The sequence below is a fragment of the Saimiri boliviensis genome, chromosome 3 (assembly GCF_048565385.1).
Source record: "Saimiri boliviensis isolate mSaiBol1 chromosome 3, mSaiBol1.pri, whole genome shotgun sequence".
NCBI classification, from domain to species: domain Eukaryota; kingdom Metazoa; phylum Chordata; class Mammalia; order Primates; family Cebidae; genus Saimiri; species Saimiri boliviensis.
This window is the reverse complement of record NC_133451.1, coordinates 62,818,781-62,843,914: the sequence shown is the minus strand read 5'-3', so window position 1 is coordinate 62,843,914 and position 25,134 is coordinate 62,818,781. Positions and strand designations below refer to the sequence as shown.

Below are 25,134 nucleotides of genomic sequence, written 5' to 3'. Positions count from 1 at the left end.
TGGCATCTCAGACATGTCTGGAATTGAATCAAAGACTGTAGCTTTTAAAAATTTTATTCTTAGTTTTTATTTTTATATATTCAGAGGATACAAGTGTAGTTTATTGCATGCATATATTGTGTACTGGTAAAGCCTGGGCTTTTAGTATACCTATCACCTGAATAGTGAATGTTGTACCCAATAGGTAATTTTTCAACCCTCATTCCTCTCATATGCTCCCACCTTTTGTGGTCTCTAGTGTTTATTATTCCACTTTGTATTCCCTTTGTTTAGCTCCCATTTATAAGTAAGAACATGCGGTATTCAACTTTGTTTCTGAGTTATTTCACGTGACACTAGGGCTTTGAAACCATTTTCTTCCCTTCCCAGTAATTAGTCATTGGATGATGGCTGCTCTTTTGGTTGAGTGCAATTTCTGTGTAGGGACTGAGCTATAAACTACTACCTAGTACAACTTCTGGCAGTTAGAGGAATGACTGCTTTGATCTTGAAAGGAAATCTGGGAAGCACATCACAGTATCCAGTACACTCACAGATTGTGATTTTTTTTTTTTAAAACAGCCAGATTTTGATTATGAGAGCCTCATTAAAACAAAAATTTGCCAGGTATAGGTCATTGAGAAAATTATAATTGAATCTTCAGAACAGAAATACTTTACACCACATTCTTTAACCACTGGAGAATTAGAAAGCTTTCTTTCTCAAGAAACTCTGATATTCCAAACATTTCTGGACTGCTTAATAAATATTATTGGTTTTGCTTATTTTAAAAGAGTAATTGGCAGAGAAATAAATCCTGACCTAAAGAGTTTTTTATAATTAATGCTATCTGTGGTCAATTTTTTTTTCTCTCATAATGAAATAGAAGAGTGAGGAAGATATTTCCCATAGTAATTCTTGTATAATACTTTATTATCAATAAATACATAGGAAGTGGACAAATGTGAGAAATACTTCAATGCTTTAATATTTCACCTTCTATATTCAAAGATTCAATTATGCATACTTATTAAAATTGAACTTGGAGGGTTTTGTCAAAAATTACTTTCTTGAAAGAGGCCTCCCTCATTCTTTGTACAACATCTTCTTCAATAACCAATCATTAGATGAGCAGTGACCAAGGATTGGTGTTACATCATTTCTGTGGACAGGTGAGAAGGTTTATACCTGAAAAGATGGTCCCAATCTGGTAGTTCAAATGTTTTATTAATATAGGTTAAAACATAGTATTATCTTCAAAATAAGATGTTGGCCTATGAATCTTTTAAGTTACATAGCTTAGAAAGTGTGACAGTGCAGAAAGTAGATGGGAAGTACTCATTGCTCATAATGGATGATAGCCTTTCAGAAGTCAGAGAGAAGAAAAAAATATTGTAACTTAAAGAGTAAACACAAATAAATATCAAAGGAAATTCAAGTAAGTCAAAGAAAAAGTAAAATATCATAATTTATTCAATATATATTGATCAAACAGGTATTAATGGCATGGCTCTAATCTAGCTGCGTTAAAGAAAATAGCAAATTAGACATCTGTCTGTCTCCCCTGACTACTATCTAGCAAGGAAGACAGACACTGAATTAAAAAAAAAAATGAATAAAATTACCATTAAAGTCATAATTGAAGCAAAGAGTGTCTCTAAGGGGGACTTAGCTTAGAATATGGGGAAGCCTTCCCTAAAAAAGTAGCCTTTAAGATGAGACATGAGGGGAAGAATGTTCTGGTCAAGAAATTAGCATATATGCGAAGACCTGGAAGTGCATACAAATTGTAAGGAAGGCCACAGTGGTTTTAGCTTAGAGAGTGAGAAACGATGGCCTGAGATAAGACTGAGAAGTTGTCAGGGGACTAGATTGCATTAGGCCTGGTAGGCTGTGTTGACAATTCTTTCATCCTAAACCTGATCGCCACTGGAATTAAGGGAAGGACCCAGTCAGGGTTATGTTTCAGGGAGAATCCTCTGTCTAGAGAAGTGCTGTTATGTGCAAGGCAGCAAGTGTGATGTGGAGAGCTCAGGTACAAAACTTTTGCCAAAGTTCAGGTAGTAAATGATGGTGATATAAACAGGAGTAGTAGTAGAGGTAATGAAAGGAAACAGATGAATTTTTAAAATACTTACCAAGAAAACGTGGCCATACAGACAAATGGTGAAGCATGGGAAGCATGAAAAATGGAACCCTTATTTCTGACATGCAGAATAAAACTACTAGGGAGCCATTTACTGAGATAAGAAAAGATGAATAAAGAGAACGAGTTTGTTTTGGGAGAAGAGATCATGAGCTTACTCTCAGAAATGTTCTTGAGATGTCTATGAAGAAAGTGAAAGGAGCAGGTGAGTAGGGGGAGTTGAAGAAGTAAATTTGGTACCAAGAATTGCAGTTTGATCTTAAGATATACATTTTTTATTGTCACCATATAGGTGGCATTTTAAGCCATGTGAGTGCATAAGCTCCAGCAGAGAGATATGGTAGAGTGAGAAGAGAGAAATATTTTGACTAAGACCTAATGCTGGGAACAGGCCGTAAGCCTGTCATAAACAAGCCTTAAAGAAACTGGCCATACACAAAATATCTATAGCACTGTAACATACTCGTGATGGCAGTGACACTCATTGCTGGAGGTTGTTGGTTTACTGGAGTGAGGGAAAGAAATACCTGACCTGTCTAGGGCAGAAGACCATTTAAAGGCATTGTGGAACCACAAACAATAGCATGCGTGACCGGTGCCCTAATGACGTGTTTCAGTTGCAGTAGATATATGCGTCAGAGCCTGTTTCTTGCCACTAGCAAAGAATGCTTTGCTCCCTGTGAAGAATGCTTTTGGTTAATCTATAAACTGCAGTTATGATGATTATTACTTGCTTTCTGTCAATAAATATGTCAGTCAAACTCTGTTCGATGTTTTCAGCTGGGAATGCTGAAGCCCCCCAAAGTCTCACCTTTTGCACTCTTTGTGTCTGTTTAATTCCTTCAGTGCTGCCTGGATTGGGGTCTCTATGACCGAGCTGATCTTGGCAAGTGGTGTCCATATATGGAGCTCGAACCAGGGATGAATGGTCACCAGAGAAATGATTTGAGAATGTGGAACTAAGCTGGAGGACACCCGAGTATTCTTAAAGCAATCCCCATGGTGAGTAAAAAGGGAAACTTGGAAGCATCAGGGTAACAAATGGGACAAGGGTCAAGCAGGCGTGAGGCTTATTTGAGTCTGCTTTAGCAACCCTCAGAAAAGGGGGAGTTAAAGTTAGCACTAGCTCCTTGTTCCGTCAGTTGTTTTCAATGAATCTTACTCTGTTCTTCTGCTGTTTTCTTTGTCTTTCATTGCTTTATAAAGAAGGAGCTGGGGATATTCCAATCTTAGTATGGTCAGTTTGGGCAATAGTGTGTTCAGCATTAGAGCCATTTCAAACTAATAATGAGGAGGAGGAATCAGAGGAGGATAGAGAGTATAACAAAGTAACAGAAGAGGTGACAGAGCAGGTTTGCTTGCCAGCTAAAACAGCAAAAGAGGGGAGGTATGTCCCTGCCTCTCTGCACCCCCTCACTCTTCTAAAGAAAAAGAGTGGCTTGGCCCTCTGGATCTTTCTTTTCCAAAGGACAATGGGCAAAAAGTAGTTGCTTCACTGACTGTTCGACCAGTGCCTCAAGCGATCGTTTTCAGTTCTATTCAGGCAGGAATCCAGCAAGCCAGACAAGAGGGTGATATGAATGCTTGTCAGCCATATTATGGCTATGTTTGATCCTTTTCCTTTTAAATTACTTAAAAAATTTTAAACAAGTTATCAATCAATATGAACCAGGTTCTCCTTTTGTAATGGCACTGTTAAAGAATGTTGCTGTCTCCAGTTGAATGATTCCTGCTAACTGGGATCCTCTTACTCTAGCTTGTCTGACTTCTGCTCAGTTCTTAAAATTTAAAACTTGGTGGGCAGATGAAGCTTCCATTCAGCCTCATCACAATGCCCAGGCCCAACCTCAAATTAATATAACTGCAGACCAACTTTGGGGTTTGGCGGCTGAGCTAGTTTAGGTGAACAAGTGGTCATGCAGGATGACGCCACAGAGCAGTTTAGAGGAGTGTGCATTAGAGCCTGGGAAAAAAATCGCTTCAGGAGGAGAACAATACCTTTCATTTAGTGCAATCAAGAAGGAACCAAAAGAACCTTATGCAAATTTTACAGCCAGATTACAGGAGTCTCTAAAAAAGGTGATTGCAAATTCAGCTGCTCAGGTATAGTGTTGTGGTTATTAGCTTTTACCAATGCCAATCCTGAGTGCCAAGCTGCTTTGTGACCCGTTAGAGGAAAAGCACATTTGGTTAACTATATTAAAGCTTATGATAATATCAGAGGTAATCTGCATAAGGCTACTTTGCTGACCCAAGCAATGGCAGAACTGAAAGTGAGTAAAGGAAATATTCCATTTCGTGCAACTTGTTTTAACTGTGGAAAGCATGGTCATACTAAGAAAGAATACAGAAAAAATAAGCAAATCAGGTCTCCAGTTAAGAAAAAAAAAAAAAGAAAATTACTGAGCCTGAAATACGTCCAAAATGTGAAAAAGGAAAACATTGGGCTAGTCAGTGTCACTCTAAGTTTGATAAAGATTTTGGGAAACAGCATGAGGGGCCCATCCTGGGCCCTGTTCCAAACCAGGGCGTTTCTGACTCAGGCTACTCCCTTATCCCTGTACAGTGTCTGTCCCCTGTCACAGCTGGTAGTGCCACAGTAGATTTATGCTGCACAAAAGCTGTGAGCCTTCTATTGGGGAACCCTCACAAAAAGTGCCAACAGAAGTCTGTGGACCCTTGCTAGCAGGGTTGATAGAATTACTTCTAGGTAGGTCTAATTTAAATTTAAAAGGAGTGCAAGTACGTACAGGAGTCATTATTCAGATTACAATGGGGAAATTTAAATTGTTATATCTACTTCTGTCCCCTGGAAAGCTGAGCCATGAGAGCGTATAGCACAGCTCCTAATTGTGTGGTATGTGGAAACAGGGAAAAGTGAAACTAAACAAATAGGAGGATTTGGAAGCACAAATAAACAAGGCAAAGCAGCTTACTGGGTAAATCAAATTACTGTTTAATGTCCTACTTGTGAAATATCTATTCAGGGAAAGAAATTTAAAGGATTAGTAAATACAGGAGCAGACATTTCAATCATTTCTCTATAGCGCTGGCCATCTGCATGGCCAATTTAACCCACTCAATTTAACATAGTTGGAGTTGGCAAAGCCCCTAAAGTATATCAAAGCAGTTATATTTTGCATTGTAAAAGACCCAGTGGACAACCTGGGACTATTCAATCAATTGTAACTTCTGTACCAACAAATTTATGGGGAAGAGATCTATTACAGCAGTGGGGAGCACAAGTGTTAATTCCAGAACAACTGTATTGCCCTCAAAGTCAGCATATAATACAAGAGATGGGGTGTTTGGCTGGCATGGGATTAGGAAAAAATTTACAAGGGTTAAAGGAACCACTTAAAGTGGGAAAACAATTTTGGTCAGGGTCTAGGATATTGTTTTTGACGGTGGCCATTGCTAAGCCTCCAAAACGTATACCTCTAAAATGGTTAACAAATGGGCCAATTTGGATAGAACAATGGCTGCAGAGTAAAGAGAAACTGGAGGCTTTAGAGGACTTAGTTAGTGAATAATTAGAAAAGGGACACACTGCTCCAACATTTTTCCTCTGGAATTCTCCAGTTTTTGTTACTAAGAGAAAATCAGTAAATGGAGAATGTTGACGAATCTTAGAGCCATTAATTCAGTTATACAACCTATGGAGGCATGACAGCCAGGATTGCCTTCTCCTGCTATGATTTCAAAAAATGGGCCACTAATTGTGATTGATTTCAAGGACTGTTTCTTTACAATTCCTTTGTCAGAAAAGGTGTTTGAGAGATTTGCATTCACTATTCCTTCTATAAATAATAAAAAACCTGCTAAAAGACATCACTGGAGAGTGTTGCCACAAGGAATGTTAAGCAGTCCCACAATTTGTCGAACTTGTGTGGGCCAAGTTATTGAGCCCATCAAAAAGGAATTTTCACAGTGTTACATTATTCATTATACGGATGATATTCTTTGTGCTGCTCCCACTCAGGAAATACTACTCCAATGTTATGATCACTTGCAAAATTCAATGTGTCATGCTGGTTTAATTATAGTGCCTGACAAAATTCAGACTTCTACTCCTTACTCGTACTTAGGAATCTTAGTGATGAACACTACCGTTGTGCCACAAAAAGGAACCATACACAGGGATTGATTAAAAACATTAAATGACTTTGAAAAATTACTAAGGGACATTACTTGGATATAACCTGCTCTAGGCATTCCTACCTATGCCATGAATAATCTATTTTCTATCCTTATAGGAGATCGTAGTCTCTCTAGCCCTCGACAATTAACAAAGGAGGCTGAGGCAGAGTTATAGCTCATTGAGAAGTAAGTGCATAAGGCTCAAATAAATAGAATAGATCCAGAAAAAACTTTAGATTTATTAATTTTTCCAACTCAGCACTCACCTGGTATTATTGTTCAAGAGCAAGACTTGGTGCAATGGCTTTTTCTTCCTCATACAAATTCATGGACTCTGATTTCTTATTTGGATCAAACTGCCGCTCTGATAGGAATGGGAGAACTCAAATTGTTAAATTACATGGATATGACCCTGGAAAAACTAGTGTCCCTCTTACAAAGGCACAAATATAATAGGCCTTTATGAATAGTCTTACTTGGCAAATCCATTTAGCTGATTTCATGGGTGCTCTTGATAATCACTTTCAAAAAACAAAATTATTTCAATTTTTAAAATTAACTAATTGGATTCTCCCTACAACAATTAAACCCAAACCAATTGAAGGTGCTGAAAATGTTTTCACAGACAGATCAAGCAATGGTAAAGCTTCTTATTCTGGGTCCAAAAGTAAAATTTTTCAGAAACCGTATACTTCAGCCCAAAAAGCACAGCTTGCAGCTGTAACTGAAGTCTTAACTGCTTTTGAGATGCCTGTTAATGTAACTTCTGATTCTTCATACGTGGTTCATTCCACACGATCAATTGAAAACGCTCAGCTTCGATTTACTACAGATGAACAATTGATGAGTTTATTTACCTAGTTACAAATTGCAATTAGAAATAGAATGCACCCTTTTTACATCTCATATTAGGCTTCACACACCTCTTCCAGGACCTTTAACTGCAGGGACTCAAACGGCTGATTGCTTCGTTGTGACAGCATTGTTAAATGCTGAACATTTCACACTTTGACCCATGTAAATGCCTCTGGTCTTAAAGGAAGTTATAATATTACTTGGAGAGAGGCTAAAGCCATTATTCAACAATGTCCAACCTGTCAAATAATTCATTCTCTGTCCTTTACAGGGAGTGTTAACTCTTGTGGATTAAAAGCAAACTGTCTTTGGCAAATGGATGTTACCCATGTTCCTTCTTTTAGAAAATTAGCATATGTACACGTCTTTGTAGATACTTTTTCTCATTTTGTTTGGGCAACGTGTCAAACTGGGAAACCATCAGCCTGTGTCAAACAATATCTAATACAGTGTTTTGCTGTTTTGGAAATTCCCTCTTCCACAAAAACTGATAATGCCCTAAAATATGTTAGTCATTCTTTAGCAGCATTTTTTTAGGCAATGGAACATTACTCATACTACAAGTATCCCATGTAATTCTCAGGGACAGGCTATTGTAGAACAAATAAATCTTTCCCTTAAACAGCATTTGCAAAAATCAAAGAGGGAACAGTGAATATAGAACCCCACAAATGCAACTTAACTTAGCATTACTAACTTCAAATTTTTTAGGTTTGCCAAGACGAGGACAAATGACAGCACTGAACAACACCTGAATAAACAATCCACAGAAGAGAACTTAGGGAAATTACTCTGGTGGTGAGACTCATTAACAAAAGGTTGGGAAAAAGACAATGTAATAACATGGGGGAAAGGAGTTGCTATGTTTCTCCAGGTCCAAATCAACAGCTGGTGTGGGTACCATCCAGACATTTAAAGCCTTATCATGAGCAGTGGTTATCACCATTACAATGAGTACTCCTGAAGTTGGGGCAAAAGTAAAAGAAAATTTCACATACTGGTCATATATTTCTTTCCGTCCTTTATTTACATATGATTTCTGGCCTTAGTATTTTTTGTAATTATTCAGAAAATAAAACAACTATGTTTTGCTCCTCAAAACCTAAATGCAGACAAAATAAAGAGTGGTCCTCTAAGTTAAAAATATTAATTTGGGAAGACTGTGTTTTGGCAGAGGCTGAGGTGCTCCACAATAATTCCCATGAAATTGTAATTAATTGGTCCCCTAAGAGAATAGTTAGCATTAATTGCACCAGTTAGCCCTCTTGTTGTGACACAGAATTACTTAAACACAAAAAGTAATAGTTTTGAGTCAATACACGCTGAAACAAATGTCCCTATTATTTGGAGAAATAGAGGCATGCAGGGTAGGATGACAACCAAAAATGATTTGGCCAAAATTGGAACATGAACAAAAAGAACATTGGAAATCATGTATGGCCCTGAAACTAATAAAGGTCTGGGAAGGAAATTATATAGGATCCTGCTACAATCATTAGTATTCATTAGAATTTGTAAAAGATAAAAACTCTCTGGATTCAGAGCTGTGTCAGCCCTCCTTATATTTTAGTAATGGGAAAGTTACAGATCAATTTTCTTATCTCCCAGATAACATGTCACAGTTGTAAATTGTTTTCTTGAATTAATGCCTTAAGTTTGACTCTTATAACTACAAATTACTGGTAAGAGCCCAAGAGGGAATATGGCTACCAGTAAATCTATCCTGTCCCTGGGAAACATAAACATCCCCATCAGCATATATTCTCACTGAAATTTTACAAAAGTGTTCTAAAATGTACCAGATAATTCACTGCAACTTTAATTTTAATCATTGTGGGTCTGATTACAGTTACGGCTACAGCCACTGCAGCAGGAGTGGTTCTGCATTTGTCAGTAAAGACAGCAAAGTTTGTTAATAATTGACAGAAAAACTATACCTTGATGTGGAATTCTCAAACTAAAATAGATTAGAACACAGCTAATCAGATTAATGATCTCTGACAAACTGTCGTATGGTTGGGAGATCGCATAACGAGTTTAGAATATAGAATGCAACTGAAATGTGATTGGAATACTTCCGATATCTGCATTGCTCCTCACCTTTATAATGAATCAGAACATAAATGGAAAAAAGTTAAAAGACATTTAAAGGGTCATACTGGAAATTTATCTTTGAATATTGTAAAACTGTAAGAGCAGGTACTTCAAGGCTCTCAGGCACACTTGACATTGCCAGAAACTGAAGTACTTGAAGGAGCCAATAATGGATTAGCAGCCATAAATCCTCTCAAGTGGATAAAAACACTGGGAGGTTTTGTGATTTCAATGATAATTGTGCTTTTAAACTGTGTTGTTTGTATAGTCTGCAGATGTGGATCCCGAATCCTGCAAGAAGTAGCTCACTGTGGCAAAGCTGCTCTTGCCTTTACTGCTTTGCAAAATCAAAAAGGAGGACATACTGGGAAAAGGCCCCACACCTGTCATAAACAGGCCTTAAAGAAACTGGCCATAGACAAAATATCTATAGCACTGTAACATACTCGTGATGGCAGTGATGCACATTGCTGGAGGTTGTTGGTTTACTGGAGTGAGGGAAAGAAATACCTGACCCGTCCAGAGCAGAAGACCACTTAAAGGCATTCTGGAACCACAAACAATAGCATGAGTGACTGGTGCCCTAACTACCTGTTCCAGTTGTAGTAGATATATGTGTCAGAGCCTGTATTTACTAGTGTTTCTTGCCACTAATAAAGAATGCTTTGTTCTCTGAGAAGAATGTTTTTAGTTAATCTATAAACTGCAGTAATTGCAGTAATGATGATTATCACTTGCTTGCTGTCAATAAATATGTGGGTCAAACTCTGATCAAGGGTCTCAGCTGGGAATACTGAAACCCGCGATGTCCCACCTTTGCACTCTGTCTTTGTGTCTGTTTCTTAATTCCCTCAGTGCTGCCTGGGTTGGGGTCTCTATGACCGAGCTGGTCTCGGCAACCTAAAAACTACAAAATTTAAAGTTCTTTTAAAAAAGTAAAGGAGATTAAGAAGTGACCAGAGATATGTTCTTTATTATTATTATTATTTTAAATTTTACTTTAAGTTCTGGGATACATGTACAAAATGTGCAGGTTTGTAATATAGATACACATGTGCCATGGTGGTTTACTGCTCCTATCAACCCATTATCTAGATTTTAAGCCCTTCATGCATTAGGTGTTTGTCCTAATGTTCTCCCTCCCTTTGCCCCTCACCCCTCAACAGACCCCAGTGTATGATGTTCCTCTCCCTGTGTCCATGTCATTCGTTATTAACTCCCATTTATAAGTGAGAACACGTGGTGTTTGGTTTTCTGTGCCTGTGTAAGTCTGCTGAGAGTGACGGTTTCCAGCTTCATCCATGTCCCTGCAAAGGACATGAACTCATTCTTTCTTATGGCTGCCAGATATGTGTAATTGAGGAAGAAAGTATCTGGACAAAGAGAAAGTGGCCAACAGCATTATAACTAATAAAATAATTGAAAGCGTGAAACAGCAGTTAAGACATTAAAAAGACTAAAGGAGAAAATGATGCATAAAATAACCTAAAATAGAAGAAAGTTATTAAATTTTACCCTTTTAAAACTTCACTTATAAAAGTCTTTTTTTCCTGACTTGATTTTGGCTCTATTGCCCACTATCTTTTGTCTGAATGTCCTTAGACTGGCAACATTTAGACTATTGACAACATATACCACACTCTAGAGTTAATCTGATTTTTTTTTTTCTTTTTTTGAGACAGAGTCTCACCCAGGCTGGAGTGCAGGGGCATGATCATGGCTTACTGCAGTCTTGACCACCTGGGCTCAAGCCAACCTCCTGCCTCAGCCTCCTGAGTAGGTGAGACTATTGGTATATGCCACCACACCCAGCTCATTCTTATATATTTTGTAGACACAGGGTTTTGTCATACTGCCAGGCTGGTCTCAAACTCCTGGGTCCAAGTGATCCACCTGTGTTGGCTTTCTACCATGTTCCACCTAGAGTTGATCTTTCAGCTTTTAACATTTAAATTTGAAATCATGTCATAAATTGCTGATCTCATACTGAACACATTTTTTACTTATATGTTAGAGAAATAATACATATAATTATCTCCTATGAGGAAAAACAAAAGCCTGCTCACTGAAGAAAGAATCAGATGATGATGATGATGATGATGATGATGATGATGATGATGATGATGATGATTTGAGACAGAGTCTTGCTCTGTCACTAGGCTGGAGTGCAGTGGTGCCATCTTGGCTTACTGCAACCTCTGCCTCCTGGGTTCAAGCAATTCTGCCTCAGGCTCCCGAGTAGCAGGAACTACAGGTGCATGCCACCATGCCCAGCTACTTTTTGTATTTTTTTAGTAGGGACAGCATTTCACCATGTAGGCCAGGAAGGTCTTGATCTTCTGACCTCATGATCCACCCACCTCAGCCTCCCAAAGTGCTGGTATTACAGGCGTGAGCCACACACCTGGGAAAATCAGATTATTTTCTAGTGGTAAATATCTTCTTGTGATAAATAATACAGCCCCAGCCAATAAACAAGGTACTTGAGAACTATCTGTTAGCTACTAAAAGGTATAGATAAAAGTAAATCTAGAAAATGATGGTTCACAATCATATTGTGTGAAGAGTACATGCTTTTCCCTTAGGCCTGCAACACCTTACTCACAGTGAATTTTCTGGGTTATTTCAATTCTCAATTAATATATCATCCTGAGTGGGGCTCCCTACAAAGACATTTTCAAACAGAACTTCAAAAGTGTAGGAATTATTTGGACATGGTGACTCATGCCTGAATCTCAGCAATCTGGGAGGCTAAGGCAGGAGAATCACTTGAGCTCAGGAGTTCAAGACCAGCCTGGGCAAAATAGCAAAAAACCTATCTCTACAAAAAAATACAAAAATTAGCTGGGTATGGTGGTGTGTACCTGTAGTCCAAGCTACTCAGGAGGCTGAGTCATGAAGATCTCTTAAACCTGAGAAATTGAGGCTGCTGTAAGCCATGATTGTGCCACTGCATTCCAGCCTGGGCAACAGGTGTGAGACTGTGTCTCAAAAAATACCAAGTGGGAATTATTTATTGTGCATTTTCAAGTAACTAAAAGATTATAATTGGATCATTTGTAACATAAAGAAAGGATAAATGGTTGCTGTGATGGATATCCCCTTTACCCTGTGGGGATTATTATGCATTATGTGCTTGTATTTAACTATCACTTATACCCCATAAATATATACTCCTATTATGTACACACAAAATTTAAAAATTAAACAAAGGTAAAGTGACTGTGGTCACATCACTCCAATCTCTGTCTTCACACTGCCTGCTCTTCTTTTGAATATCTATTTACTGTCTCTTTACCTCTCCTTTATAAATACACTTGTGATTGGATTTAGAGCCCACCAGAACAATCAAGAATAATCTCCTTGAGTTAATGTTTGTATATAGTAAAAGGTAAGGATCCAGCTTGAATCTTTTGCATATGGCTAGTCAGCTATCCCAGGACCATTTATTAAATAGGAAGTCCTTTCTTCATTGCTTGTTTTTATCAAAACTACAATGAGATCGGCCGGGCGCGGTGGCTCACGACTGTAATCCCAGCACTTTGGGAGGCCGAGGCGGGTGGATCACGAGGTCGAGAGATCGAGACCATCCTGGTCAACACGGTGAAACCCCGTCTCTACTAAAAATACAAAAAACTAGCTGGGCGTGGTGGCGCGTGCCTGTAATCCCAGCTACTTAGGAGGCTGAGGCAGGAGAATTGCCTGAACCCAGGAGGCGGAGGTTGCGGTGAGCCGAGATCGCGCCATTGCACTCCAGCCTGGGTAACAAGAGCAAAACTCCATCTCAAAAAAAAAAAAAAAAACTACAATGAGATACCATCTCACACCAGTCAGAATAGCTATTTTTTAAAAAGTCTAAAGACAACAGATGCTGGCATAAATGTGGAGAAAAAGGATATCTAATACACTGCTGGTGGGAATATAAATTAGTTCTGCCACTGTGGAAAACAATGTGGAGATTTCACAAAGAACTTAAACAGAGCTACCATTCGACCCAGCAATCTCACTACTGGTTACATACCCAAAGGAAAATAGATCATTACACCAAAAAGACACACAAAAACTATTCACAATAACAAAGACATGGAATCAACCTAGGTGCCCATCAGTGGGGGATTGGATAAAGAAAATGTGATACATATATAGCATGGAATATTATATAGTCATAAAAAAGGATGAAATCATGTCATTTAAAGCAATATTGATGGAGCTGGAGGCTGTAATCCTGAGTGAATTAACACAGAAACAGAAAACCAAATACCTCATGTTCACACTTACAAGTAGAAGCTAAACATTGAGCACACACAGGCACAAATGTGGGAACATTAGACACTGGACTACTCGAGGGGGCAGGGTGGAGGTTGGTTGAAAAACTACCTATTGAGTAACATAATCACTACATGGGTTCAATATACTCAGGTAACAAGCCTGCACATATACTCTTGTATCTAACGTTTAAAAAATTATTCTTACGTTAAAATTCTTATTCAGATATTCACAGACCAGCCTTTTTATATTTCTTATAACATAGGTCCTAGGGATTAAGACCTGGTGTCTATAGGTGGCCATTTTATTTTTAGCATATGACACCTTCCATATGAATCCATAATACACCCCATGAGATGCAGGCATAGTAGCATACAATCTGACCTTAGAGAGCAGAGGGACAGTGATCTGGAAGTGTCACTGAGAAGTGAGTGGTACACGAACTCCACCTATAGGGACAGCAGTAAAAGGAGTGGTAGGTAAACAAACACCATATAAGAGGATGGCAATGAAGTCTGCATACTAGAGGAAAGGCAGGTTCCAGTTTAAGCAAGAATATGAAGAGGGTGTTTGGAGACAAGATTGAAGTCATAAAGAGTTACAGAAAGCATACCGTGACTTCCGGAGAATGCCATAGAGTAGGGTTTAGAGAGCCAGTGAAAGGAGTGAGAAGGACCTATATTAAAGAATGGGACTATCATGAATTGGGAGTTTAGAGGTTCCTGAGGTAAATGATATGAACAGAGAAAAAGGCAAAATGGGATTCATCCTGAAGGCCTCCAAGGCAAGTTGTGGTGAGGGGTCTGTAAAGTAGAATGTCAGGGAGAAGCGTGGGAGGCTTCCTAGGCATACAGGCATATAGGAACCAAAGGAGGAAGATATCCAGATAAACTCAGTCAAATCCTTACTAATACTATATGGGAAAGAATAAGTTCTTTTGCAATTGTAAGTACTCATATATACCCTATGAATTTAGTAGTTTTGTTTTATTTTAATTTTTAAAATTAATGATAATCTCTATACAATGTAGTTCTGTATTTAAAAATAAATATGAAGGCAGTACTATATAAATTCCATTGTATGCCATGAAAAGTTGACTTTTTCCATGAGGAAATATATAGGTAGGACTTTAGATGGTGCTACTAATTTGGAAATCAAAGCTTAAACCAACAAAAACCTGCTGCTTCAAGCAAGGTAATTTTGAGAGTATAATTAGGATCTCTTTAAAAAATTTTATTTTAAGTGAACCAATGTTGGTGTAAAGTAATAATTGCTTCCAATTTTTAGATTTGCCCAGTCATGCTTTTAGGAATTTATTGTGGCTTTTTTCTCCTGAAAATTGATATTAGTGGAAAATGGTTTTCTTTTTTCTTTCTTTTTTTTTCTTGAGATGGAGTTTTGCTCTTGTCACCCAGGCTGGAGTGCAATGGCGTGGTCTTGGCTCACTGCAATTTCCCCCTCCGGGGTCCAAGTGATTCTCCTGCCTCAGCCTCCCAAGTAGCTGGGATTACAAGTTCCTGCCACCATGCCCAGCCAATTTTTCTATTTTTAGTAGAGACAGAAGTTTTGCCATGTTGACCAGGCTGGTCTCAAACTTCTGACCTCAGGTGATCCACCAGCCTTGGCCTCCCAAAGTGCTGGGATTACAGGCATGAGCCACCATGCCTGGGCTATAGTTTTCAATACCAACTTTTCCTAGTTAAAAAAATAAACTATATTATCACCACTCTCATATTCCTCTCATTTTAATATTAATCAAAATTCATAAACATTAGCTGTAATACTTCAGCAGTATTTGTAAATACTCCTAGTACCTTAGGATGTAATTAATTTTACAAAAAGGCTGAAACTCATGAGACAGAAATTTCATCTCTATCAAAAGATTTTTATTCATGTTCATTATATTTACAAGAATTATCAAAGCATGTCAATCTTCCCTCAATGTCCTTAGTAGGAACAGATTATATGATCATCTGAAGCCAAAGAGACTATTAAAAAAAGAAAAATTATATATTCAAGTTATATTTTTAGTAACAATAATACCAATGTGTAAAAATGATGTTTTAATATAAAAGATTTGTAGGAAGTGGGCAGTTACATTCCAGAGTACTTGGATTTGATATATACACAGTACTTGTAAAATCTCATGCGTATTGAGAAGAAAACCCAGGTTCCTTGAGAGTTTTCTTCTTATGGGTCATGAATTCCATAAACAGGGAATACATACCTCCCATTATAAGTTAACTACATGACATCTTGGTCAGAAAGATATGTTTCATGAGTTTGAAAAATGTGAAGCAATTCCCTAGAGCTGGGTCATGATGGACACTACTAATAAGTCTGAGCTTCTGATTTTGCTGTTTTGTGAAGTATTAGAAGTGAATGTATTAGGGTACAGTATAGTAAAAAAGTCTTCTTGGTTAATTCTTAGGGCAGTGAAACTACTCTATATGATACTAAAATGGTATAATCATGCCATTATAAAATTGTCCAAACCATATAATGCACAATACCTAGAGTGAATCTTAATGTAAATTATGGACTCTGGGTGATCATGATATGTCAACTTAGGTTCAATAGTTGTAACAACCATACTGCTCTGATGGGGGATGTTGATTAACAGAGAAGGGTAAGCATGCATGGGGACAGAGAGCATGTATGGAAAATCTCTGTACCTACAATTTATTTTTGCTATGAACCTAAAACTGCTTTACAAAATGAAGTCTATTAAATATAATTAATAAATAAGCAAATAAATAAAGATGTCTGAATGAAAAAAAGGCCTCTGTTAGCCAATTTAACTCAAAATATCATTGCAAACAAAAAGAAAATAGTGCTAATAAGAACCAAATACTATGTAGAAATAAACAGGGAGAGAAGGTCTTTCTTTCCCTTCCATGTAGTGAGGATTGAATAATTAACCTGTTAGTGCTTATTAAGAACATGTTAAGGTATGGAAACTAGTATAAAACATAAACCCTACACTCCAGGAACTTACAATCTATTTGGGTAAACAAGTATGACACAAGTAGAAGAATATGTAATAATTAGTAATTATGAGATATATGCAATTTGATCTCAGAAAATAATAAAATATATGTGGACCAGTGTTACTATAGAAGATTCAGTTGTAAATCTTAGGGTTGGTTTGAATAATTTTGAAGTATACCTAGATGTGAATGACATAGTAAAGCTTTCAAAGACATAGAAACCCAGGAAGAGGAAATACTGTCATGAGGTGGACAATCCCAGTTGCTACACAGCATTGGATTAATTCGTACCCAAGCTGACACTGAAACTTCAGGTTGAATTGAAACAGAGACATGCAGTCTGTGGGAGTGTTCTTGGAACAATTATATATTCTCTAACTCACTCATTTGAAGAATGATGATTCAACGAGACCATAAGCATAACATGATGGATGTGCTTTTCCTTTATAACTGACAAATATTTTGTGGCTATGAAGCTAAGGGGAGAAAGTGGCATAAACACCGACATTTTAGACTTTGTTCAAGATGGAAGAAAGAATTATCCTGTTTCAGCAGCAACACTGCTCGCCCATGGAAAATTAGAGAACCTTATCGGTCCACAGTGGCTATTTCTGATAGCAGAGCAAATAAAAAGGAAGAATGGATGCATGTGAAATGATTGAAATTTAATACAAACACTTTACATATCAGTTTCAAATATTTAAGTTTTCCTTAACTTTAGAAAGTTAACCGACTATAAACATCAAATAGCATCTTAATTAGTTATAGATATTTGTATTATCTGCTTCAATAGATAAATTCTCAAATCTTAATGAGCTGGTAAAAGAAAAGTTTATTTCAGGTTTATGCAAAGTCCAAAATGTGGTATCCATGAAGGGCAAGTAGCTCTCCTTATTGTGGTACTATATTAATTTTGGCAACTTGCCTTACAAATACATGTAAATTTTCAAATAATTTACAATAAAATAGTTACTTTCCAGCTTGTTTTATAAGGCTAACATAATCTCAGTTGTGAAACTTAACAATGACAATAAAAGACAGAAAAAAAATTGTGTCATTCTCTCTCAGAAGTACGTATCAAAAAAATCTTAAAATATTAGCATATGAAACCCAATGATAAATAAAATGTGTCATAAATTGCATTTAAGTTGAGGTTATTCCAGAAATGTAAGGTCGATTTAACACTTAAATATGAATCAATGTAGATCACAACAATCATAAGATAAAAGTAGACATGATTATCTCAATAAACAGAGACAAAAGGATTTGGTCAAATTCAAATTCTATTATAAAAACTAATCAAACAAAAAACAAGAGAATTTCTTTAATTTGATAAACTGACAGCAAACATCCTACTTAGTGGTTAAATACTAAAAGCCTTTCTCCGAAATTAGGAAAAAAGCAAAGAATGCATGCTAACACCATTCCATTAAATAGTGTACTGGAGTTCTATGCCATAGCAAAAAAAAAGAAAAGAAAATGGATAGGGAAAATGTGGTACATATACACCATGGAATATTACGCAGCCATCAAAAACAATGAGGTCACGTCCTTTGTAGGGACATGGATGAACCTGGAAACCATCATTCTCAGCAAACTGACACAAGAGCAGAAAATCAAACAGCATATATTCTCACTCATAGGCGGGTGTTGAACAATGAGAACACATGGACACAGGGAGGGGAGCACTACACACTGGGGTCCGTTGGGGGGAAACGGGGGAGGGATGGGGGGTGGGAAGAGATAGCATGGGGAGAAATGACAGATACAGGTGAGGGGATGGAAGGCAGCAAACCACACTGCCATGTGTGTACCTATGCAACCATCTTGCATGTTCTTCACATGTACCCCAAAACCTAAAATGCAATAAAAAAAAGAAAAAAAAAAAAAGAAAAAAAAATCATGTAATCAAATTCAAAACAAAATAAAAAATGTAAGCAATAGAAAAGAAGTAACACTGTTTTTATGCAGATGACAAGATGATGTATAATAAAAATCTGAAAGAATGTTCAAACAAAAAATTAATATCACTAAACTAATCAGTTCTCTTGTTATACAGAAATCAATTGTATCTCAATATGCTGGCAACAAATGTAACACAAAATTTAAAGAATGATGCCATGTATTATGATACAGAAAAAATTAAACACATAGATTAAATCTAGGGAAACATGTATGACTTCTATCCAGATATTGAGAAAAATTAAAGAAAATTTAAATGGAGGAATATACACCAAGTTCATGGATTGGAAGCTTTACTATTTTAAGAAGTCAATTATCCTCCAATTTATCTGTACATTCAATGCAATATCAACAAAATTCCAGAGATTTCTCTTTAGAAATTGATTAGACAGTGTTAAGATTTAGAAGTAAATGCAATGGACTGAAAATAGCCAAGACAACAATGAACAAGAAAAATAAATATGGACTTACATTACCAGTTATCAAGACCTTTTATAACTTCAATAATTAAAGCAGTGTGATATGGCACAATAATGGCAAAATTAAAATCCAATAAAAAATAAACACATCTTTATTCCTACTTCATCTTGTACACAAAAATAAATTCTACATGAATTATTAATTTAAGTCCAAATGATAACTCATTAAAGTTTCTAGAACAAAACATGGGAGAATGTCTTTGTGAAAAGAAAGAATTCTTAGACCACACACAGGTATACATAAAACCCTAAACTTAAAAGCAACGATTGATAAATTTTAAATTAAAATTAAGAAATTATAGTCTTTAAAAGTTATTGTTAAAGCATTCTAGTAATGGCAAACTACCTGATATTGAAATCTTCTAGAGTTGATAATTATAAACTTCCAAAAATATGTAAAAATTAACCATATGAAGGCAGTGGAGAATGACAAAAAAAAAAAAAATCAGAAACTGAAGGAAAGTCAATCCAAGAAAGGAAGGAACTGTGCTGACTGAAATTTGGAAATCTTAATATTTATAGACAACATAATCATCTATGTAGAAAATTCAAAGTATCTAAAGACAACTGTTAATTTTAGTACAAACTAAACACAACTTGCTGGGCATGCTACCTACTAATACCAGTCAGTAACATTTCTACACACTAGCAATAAATAATTAGAAAATTTAACAGGAAAAAATATTATCCATGACTGCGAGAACAACTTCAGAGAAATAAATGTAAAAAAAAATGTGCCTTATATCACTTTATGATTAAAATGACAAAACAAAATTAATGAATAAATAGAAAGATATATCATGCTGATGAACAGTTAACGATATAAGATGTTGAATCTTTCCAAACTATTCTGTGAGATAAAGAGAATTTCTATCGAAATCTCAAAATATCTTCTTGGAACTTAAAAATGGGACTTAATAAGCTAGCTGATCCTCTAAGCACATGACAGAATAGAAGGTTAAGAATTACTAATATAAATCTGGAGAAAAGATTGAGAAAACATATGCTCTCAAAAATCATGACCTATTGTAATCTGCAGTAGGGGTTGGAAAACCACAGGCAAGGGACCAAATCTGGCTCGCCACCTGCTTTTATAAGTAAATACTAGAAAACAGCCGTGCCCACATATATTTTTTTACTTCGCATTTTTGGCTATTTTTGTGCTGCAACAGTAAAATTTAATAGTTGCAATGGAGACCGTATGGCCTACAAAGCCTAAAATGTTTACTATCTGGTGCTTTACAGAAAATGCATGGGAACTCCTGATCTATGGGAATTAAAACTATTTAATATTGAGAGAAGGAAAGACTAATACACCAATGTAATAGAATAGAGAGCTAAGAAACATGCAGATTGTTTCATATATGACATAGGAGGTATTACACATCAGTAGAGAAACGATGAACTGTGCAATGAAAAGGCCTTGGAAAACAGGCTATTAGTAAAAAATAATTTAAAATTAAGACAACATAAAATTAAATTATCATTTCATGCCATTACAAAAGTAAATTCTTGAATTTTTGTAAGGCCTGAACATAAAAAGTAAAACTTTAAATTTTAGATGAAAAGAAAGGAAAATATCAAAGAAATCAAGGTGATAAAAGTTTTTTTTTTAACATTTTATGGCTCATAGCACAAAATGTAAAGGAAAAATATGATCAACTAAACTGCTAAGAATAAGAAAATCCCCTGTGGATGAAAAAAATCTTCTTACACAAGGCAACGTCAAGCTGCACCCTAAGAACAGGTGATTAATAAATAGGTGAACATAACTGGTTAATATCCAGTATAATAATACATTAACATCCAGAACATATAAGGAACCCATATATATCTATTAGAAGAAAAGATTCGCAATTCATTAGAAAAAAAAATGCTACATTTTTTTTTTCCTTACCATCTGCTGCCTGTTGAAGAAAAGCTAAACTTAGAATTCTCAAAAGAGAAAATCCAAATTCCCTCAAAATATGTGAAATGATTATTCTCATAGGCAATTAGGGAAAAGCAAATGCAAACCACAATGAAACAGAATTTTATTTGCATGAGAATGATGGCAACATTTTTCATATTAAAATTGACATATTGTAAAAAGACATTTGTCAGAAACTTTTAACTAGTTATAGTTTGTTTCAATTAAGAAGGGCCAAGCCAGTATAATGGAATTGGTAAAATACAGAGTTAGGATTATTCCTGTATGCCACAAAGCTGTTTCTTGGGTGTACTTTTTAGGTGACCAAACTCGGCTATTAGTTTTTTCTATATCATCAAGTCAAGGAAATTTGTCATTCTTGGGATGACTCCTATCTAGAAACTTTGAAACTATAGAAATGTGACAGTCATTAACACTCGTCAGACAAGTTTCATCTTAGTTGTTCCCTACATCTCACCCAGCCCATAAAAACCAAGCAACCAACACTGGATACAGCACAGAAGTCAAAAGCTACATCAGAAGGTTCTAACTTTTATCATCACTATTACCAGCATCATCATCATTATCATTACCTTCACCATCATCACTGCCACCATTATACCTGATACTGCCACAACAATTAGAACATTATGTACAGGTAAAGGGGATTTCATTGGGGACAGTAAGTCTGAAAAATTTAGCAACTTGCCATTAACTATGTTCTAGTTTTTTGTTAATTGATTGCTTTTTATAATTTAGTTTTTATTTCTGGACACTGTCAAGAAACACTTGTTGAGGTCTAAAGGACCTTTGAAGTCTCTGGGAAAGTTTCCAAAAGTTAAAAAAAATTAATAGTTCAGCAAAATTTTGCTTACTGAGAAAAAATATAAATATATAATTGACCTGAAATCTTGAGGAAATGAGGCATAATATTTCTTTTATAATCACTCATAAGAACACTACCATTTTCATTCTCTATTAATGTAATTGAAAACAAATTTTATAATATTAAAAGGTTTCCTTGGGAATAAGAAAACTATGAATGTCATTATAGATTTTGGAATAATGTACTTTACATTATAGATTCTGAATTAGCAACCGGCAAACTGCAGGTTCTTCTCAAAACTTCCTAAATTTTCAAATGAGTTCCTTTCCGTAGACTTTCTTTTTTCCAAAGTTCCAGGAGAAACTGAGGACAGAGGCCATTACCCATTTGATTATTACACTTCTTTGCTCCTTATGCAAAATTTTCATCCTAACGATTTAAAGTTTTCTAAAGTTTCATTTCTCTAAAATTTGGAGAATTTTGCACCAGAATCATGCTTTAACGCTTTTCCTTATGTGAGAGAATTCAGGTGCATATAATTCAAATGGTTTATAAATATAGTTCTAATAAATAAAAACTATATATTTTTTAATGCTTTGCTGTTTAACTCCTAAAGCAATACCCAAAAGAGGCTAAAAGGAAATCTAACCTAGAAAGTGATACTTGGCATAGACTGTAAGGAAAGACTTATAATGAGACTTTTAAAATCATAAGTAATGTACTTACCATCATTTTGATTAACATCATTATTGCAAGTTGATTAAGGCAAATGGTTATGGTGGAATGGCAATTTATTTTTTTTGCCCTGAGAAGCAATCAGGTTCAAGTGATTCTTATGCCTCAGCCTCCCAAGTAGCTGGGACTACAGGTGCTTGCCACCACACCCGGCTAATTTTTGTGGTTTTTGGTAGAGATGGGGTTTCACCATGTTGATTAGACTGACCTCAAACCCCTGACCTCAAGTGATCTGCCTACCTCAGCCTCCCAAAGTGCTGGGATTACAGGCGTGAGCCACTCCATGCAGCCAGCAATGAGCTCTTATTTGAAGTAGATTCATTCTAAAAGTGAGGCAATTATAGTGTAGTTAAGCACATGAAGTTGGTTAAATTCCTTAAAGATTAATTTTTAACCTATTTTCTTTGCTAAATGAAGGATTCATTTTGTAATGCAAAAGCCTACCTTTGGAAAAAACTGTTGCCAAAAATTAATTTGGTAAATGAGAGTAAACTGTTTCATGAATGGACTTTTTTTTTTTGATATTTAGAACATAATTTTAACAAGTGCAGCTATTATTCAAAAATAGTAATAAATTCCTAGAGACTATGAATCACATTTAGAGGAAGGGTTGCATTAATCACAAAGTTTCTGTAATCTTTTAGTTATAAAATAATATTTTAAATTATTTTTGACAAGAGAAAGCCATGTGAAGGAGAAAATGTCATATCAGAGCCGTAGTTAATAATATGTATTTTTCAGAAATCTTCAGAGCATCCAAAAGGGGCTTTTAGAGAAAAAACTCTTTTAAGCTATAAAGCAGGGATTATTTTGAAACCATCTCAGAACTTAGAATAATTATGTAGTCTACATAATGTTTAGTCTCTTAGACTAATATGCATGTCTCAAAAAGATTAAGCTACCAGACTGTTATAACTAGCTAATCCAAATCAAATTTGAGACCTTACTGCCACAGTGAACTTTTACAGTCATTAAAAGAATAATGTTATCAAGTGTTAATAAAGTTATAAATACTGTATTAAAAACTCCATGCCTGAATAGGCTTTTTTCTCTGAGGCTGATATTAAACAACAGAATTCTGGTATGAAAACATACATGGAATATGTCTGAAATAAGGAGTTTCTTTGAAGAGCTTTCACAAATAATGTTGGTTCTGGGAAACACTAATTAACAAGTCATCAAGAGAGACAAAGAGGTATAAGGAAGTGGTAGGATTAAGAATGCAAAATAGACTGAAGAGGAAACAAGATTGGGTGGAGTTGCACAGTTGTATAAGGTAATGCTAAAAACAAAAACAAAAACTTTTCTGCCTAAAAGTCAATTGGTTCTGGATGGGATGAGAACAAAAAGGTTCACATATTAATAGGGAATATGTAATTCACCAAATATGTTCCCTTATTACAAGCGCTTCTGTTTTGGAAGGTTTATTTAGAACGTTACAGACTAGAGAGATTGAGGAAACAGCTGAGGATGTTTTGAATTTGAAAACATGAATGTTTATGTTACAGCATTTCCTCCAATGGACAATTATATAACTTCATCTCTCAAAATAACAAGGGTCCAAACAAGGGTTTAAGCTTAGTGTGGCCATATAATGTAACTGTAACTATAAACTGCTTATCTGTAGATGCTGAACCACCCTATTTTCTAATTTTCTTTCATCTAATTGATTGACTTTGATAATAAAACTAACTTATTTATTAATTTATATTATGCAAATAATATACATTTGTTGTAGAAACATTCTTGAAAATAGGCTCGGGGCTGTGGCTCACACTTGTAATCCCAGTACTTTTCAAGGCCAAGGTGGGCAGATTGCCTGAGCTCAGGAGTTATTGACCAGCCAGGGCAGCATGGTGAGACCCCTGACTCTATTTAAAAAATAGAAAAAAATAGCTAGGTATGGTAGTACATGCCTGTGGTCCCAGATACTCAGGAGGCTGAGGTGGGAGGCTCACTTGAGCCCAGGGGGCAGAGGTTGCAGTGAGCTGAGAATGTACTACTGTACTCCAGCCTGGGTGAGAGTGAGACCACATTTATCAAACTTTTTTTTTTTTTTTTTTTTTTGAGACGGAGTTTCGCTCTTGTTACCCAGGCTGGAGTGCAATGGCGCGATCTCGGCTCACCGCAACCTCCGCCTCCTGGGCTCAGGCAATTCTCCTGCCTCAGCCTCCTGAGTAGCTGGGATTACAGGCACGCGCCACCATGCCCAGCTAATTTTTTGTATTTTTAGTAGAGACGGGGTTTCACCATGTTGACCAGGATGGTCTCGATCTCTCGACCTCGTGATCCACCCGCCTCGGCCTCCCAAAGTGCTGGGATTACAGGCTTGAGCCACCGTGCCCGGCCCGATCAAACTTTTAATTGAAACTTGTTATATTATGTATTTAATTGTGTCTATAAGTCTTTGTATGTGCATGTGCATGATATGGCTACAGTTTACAAAAATACAATCAGACTACAACTAATGTTTTGTAATCTGCTTTAATTTAAAAAATAAAAACAAGTAAATTTTTCTTCAGCAATGCGAGGACAGAAATCACGTCTATTTTGCTCACTGATATATTTCCAGCAGCTAACCTGGGCTCAATAATTTGTTAAGTGAATGAGCCTTAGAGTCTGTCCTCTTTGAAGCATTTGAGAGTTCTGTGTTTTCAACTAGCATAAAGAACTAATGTATTGATTATAATTCATGTAGCATGAATTGAAAGAGAAGCAGGTAGATTTATTTTGTTATTATCTGATTTGAACCA

General features: G+C 36.2%; 1 protein-coding gene across 1 annotated transcript in view; it reads left to right on the top strand.

The window, feature by feature from the left end:
* Positions 1-4,048: 4,048 nt before the first annotated feature.
* The window catches only part of LOC101043774 (transmembrane serine protease 11B), a 32,954-nt gene continuing 11,868 nt past the window's right edge, over positions 4,049-25,134 (top strand). Inside the window, exons 1-3 of the mRNA XM_074395661.1 lie at positions 4,049-4,228; positions 6,947-7,112; positions 9,483-9,651. Of these exons, the coding sequence (XP_074251762.1) occupies positions 4,049-4,228; positions 6,947-7,112; positions 9,483-9,651 (515 nt within the window). The remainder of the gene's footprint in view (positions 4,229-6,946; positions 7,113-9,482; positions 9,652-25,134) is intronic.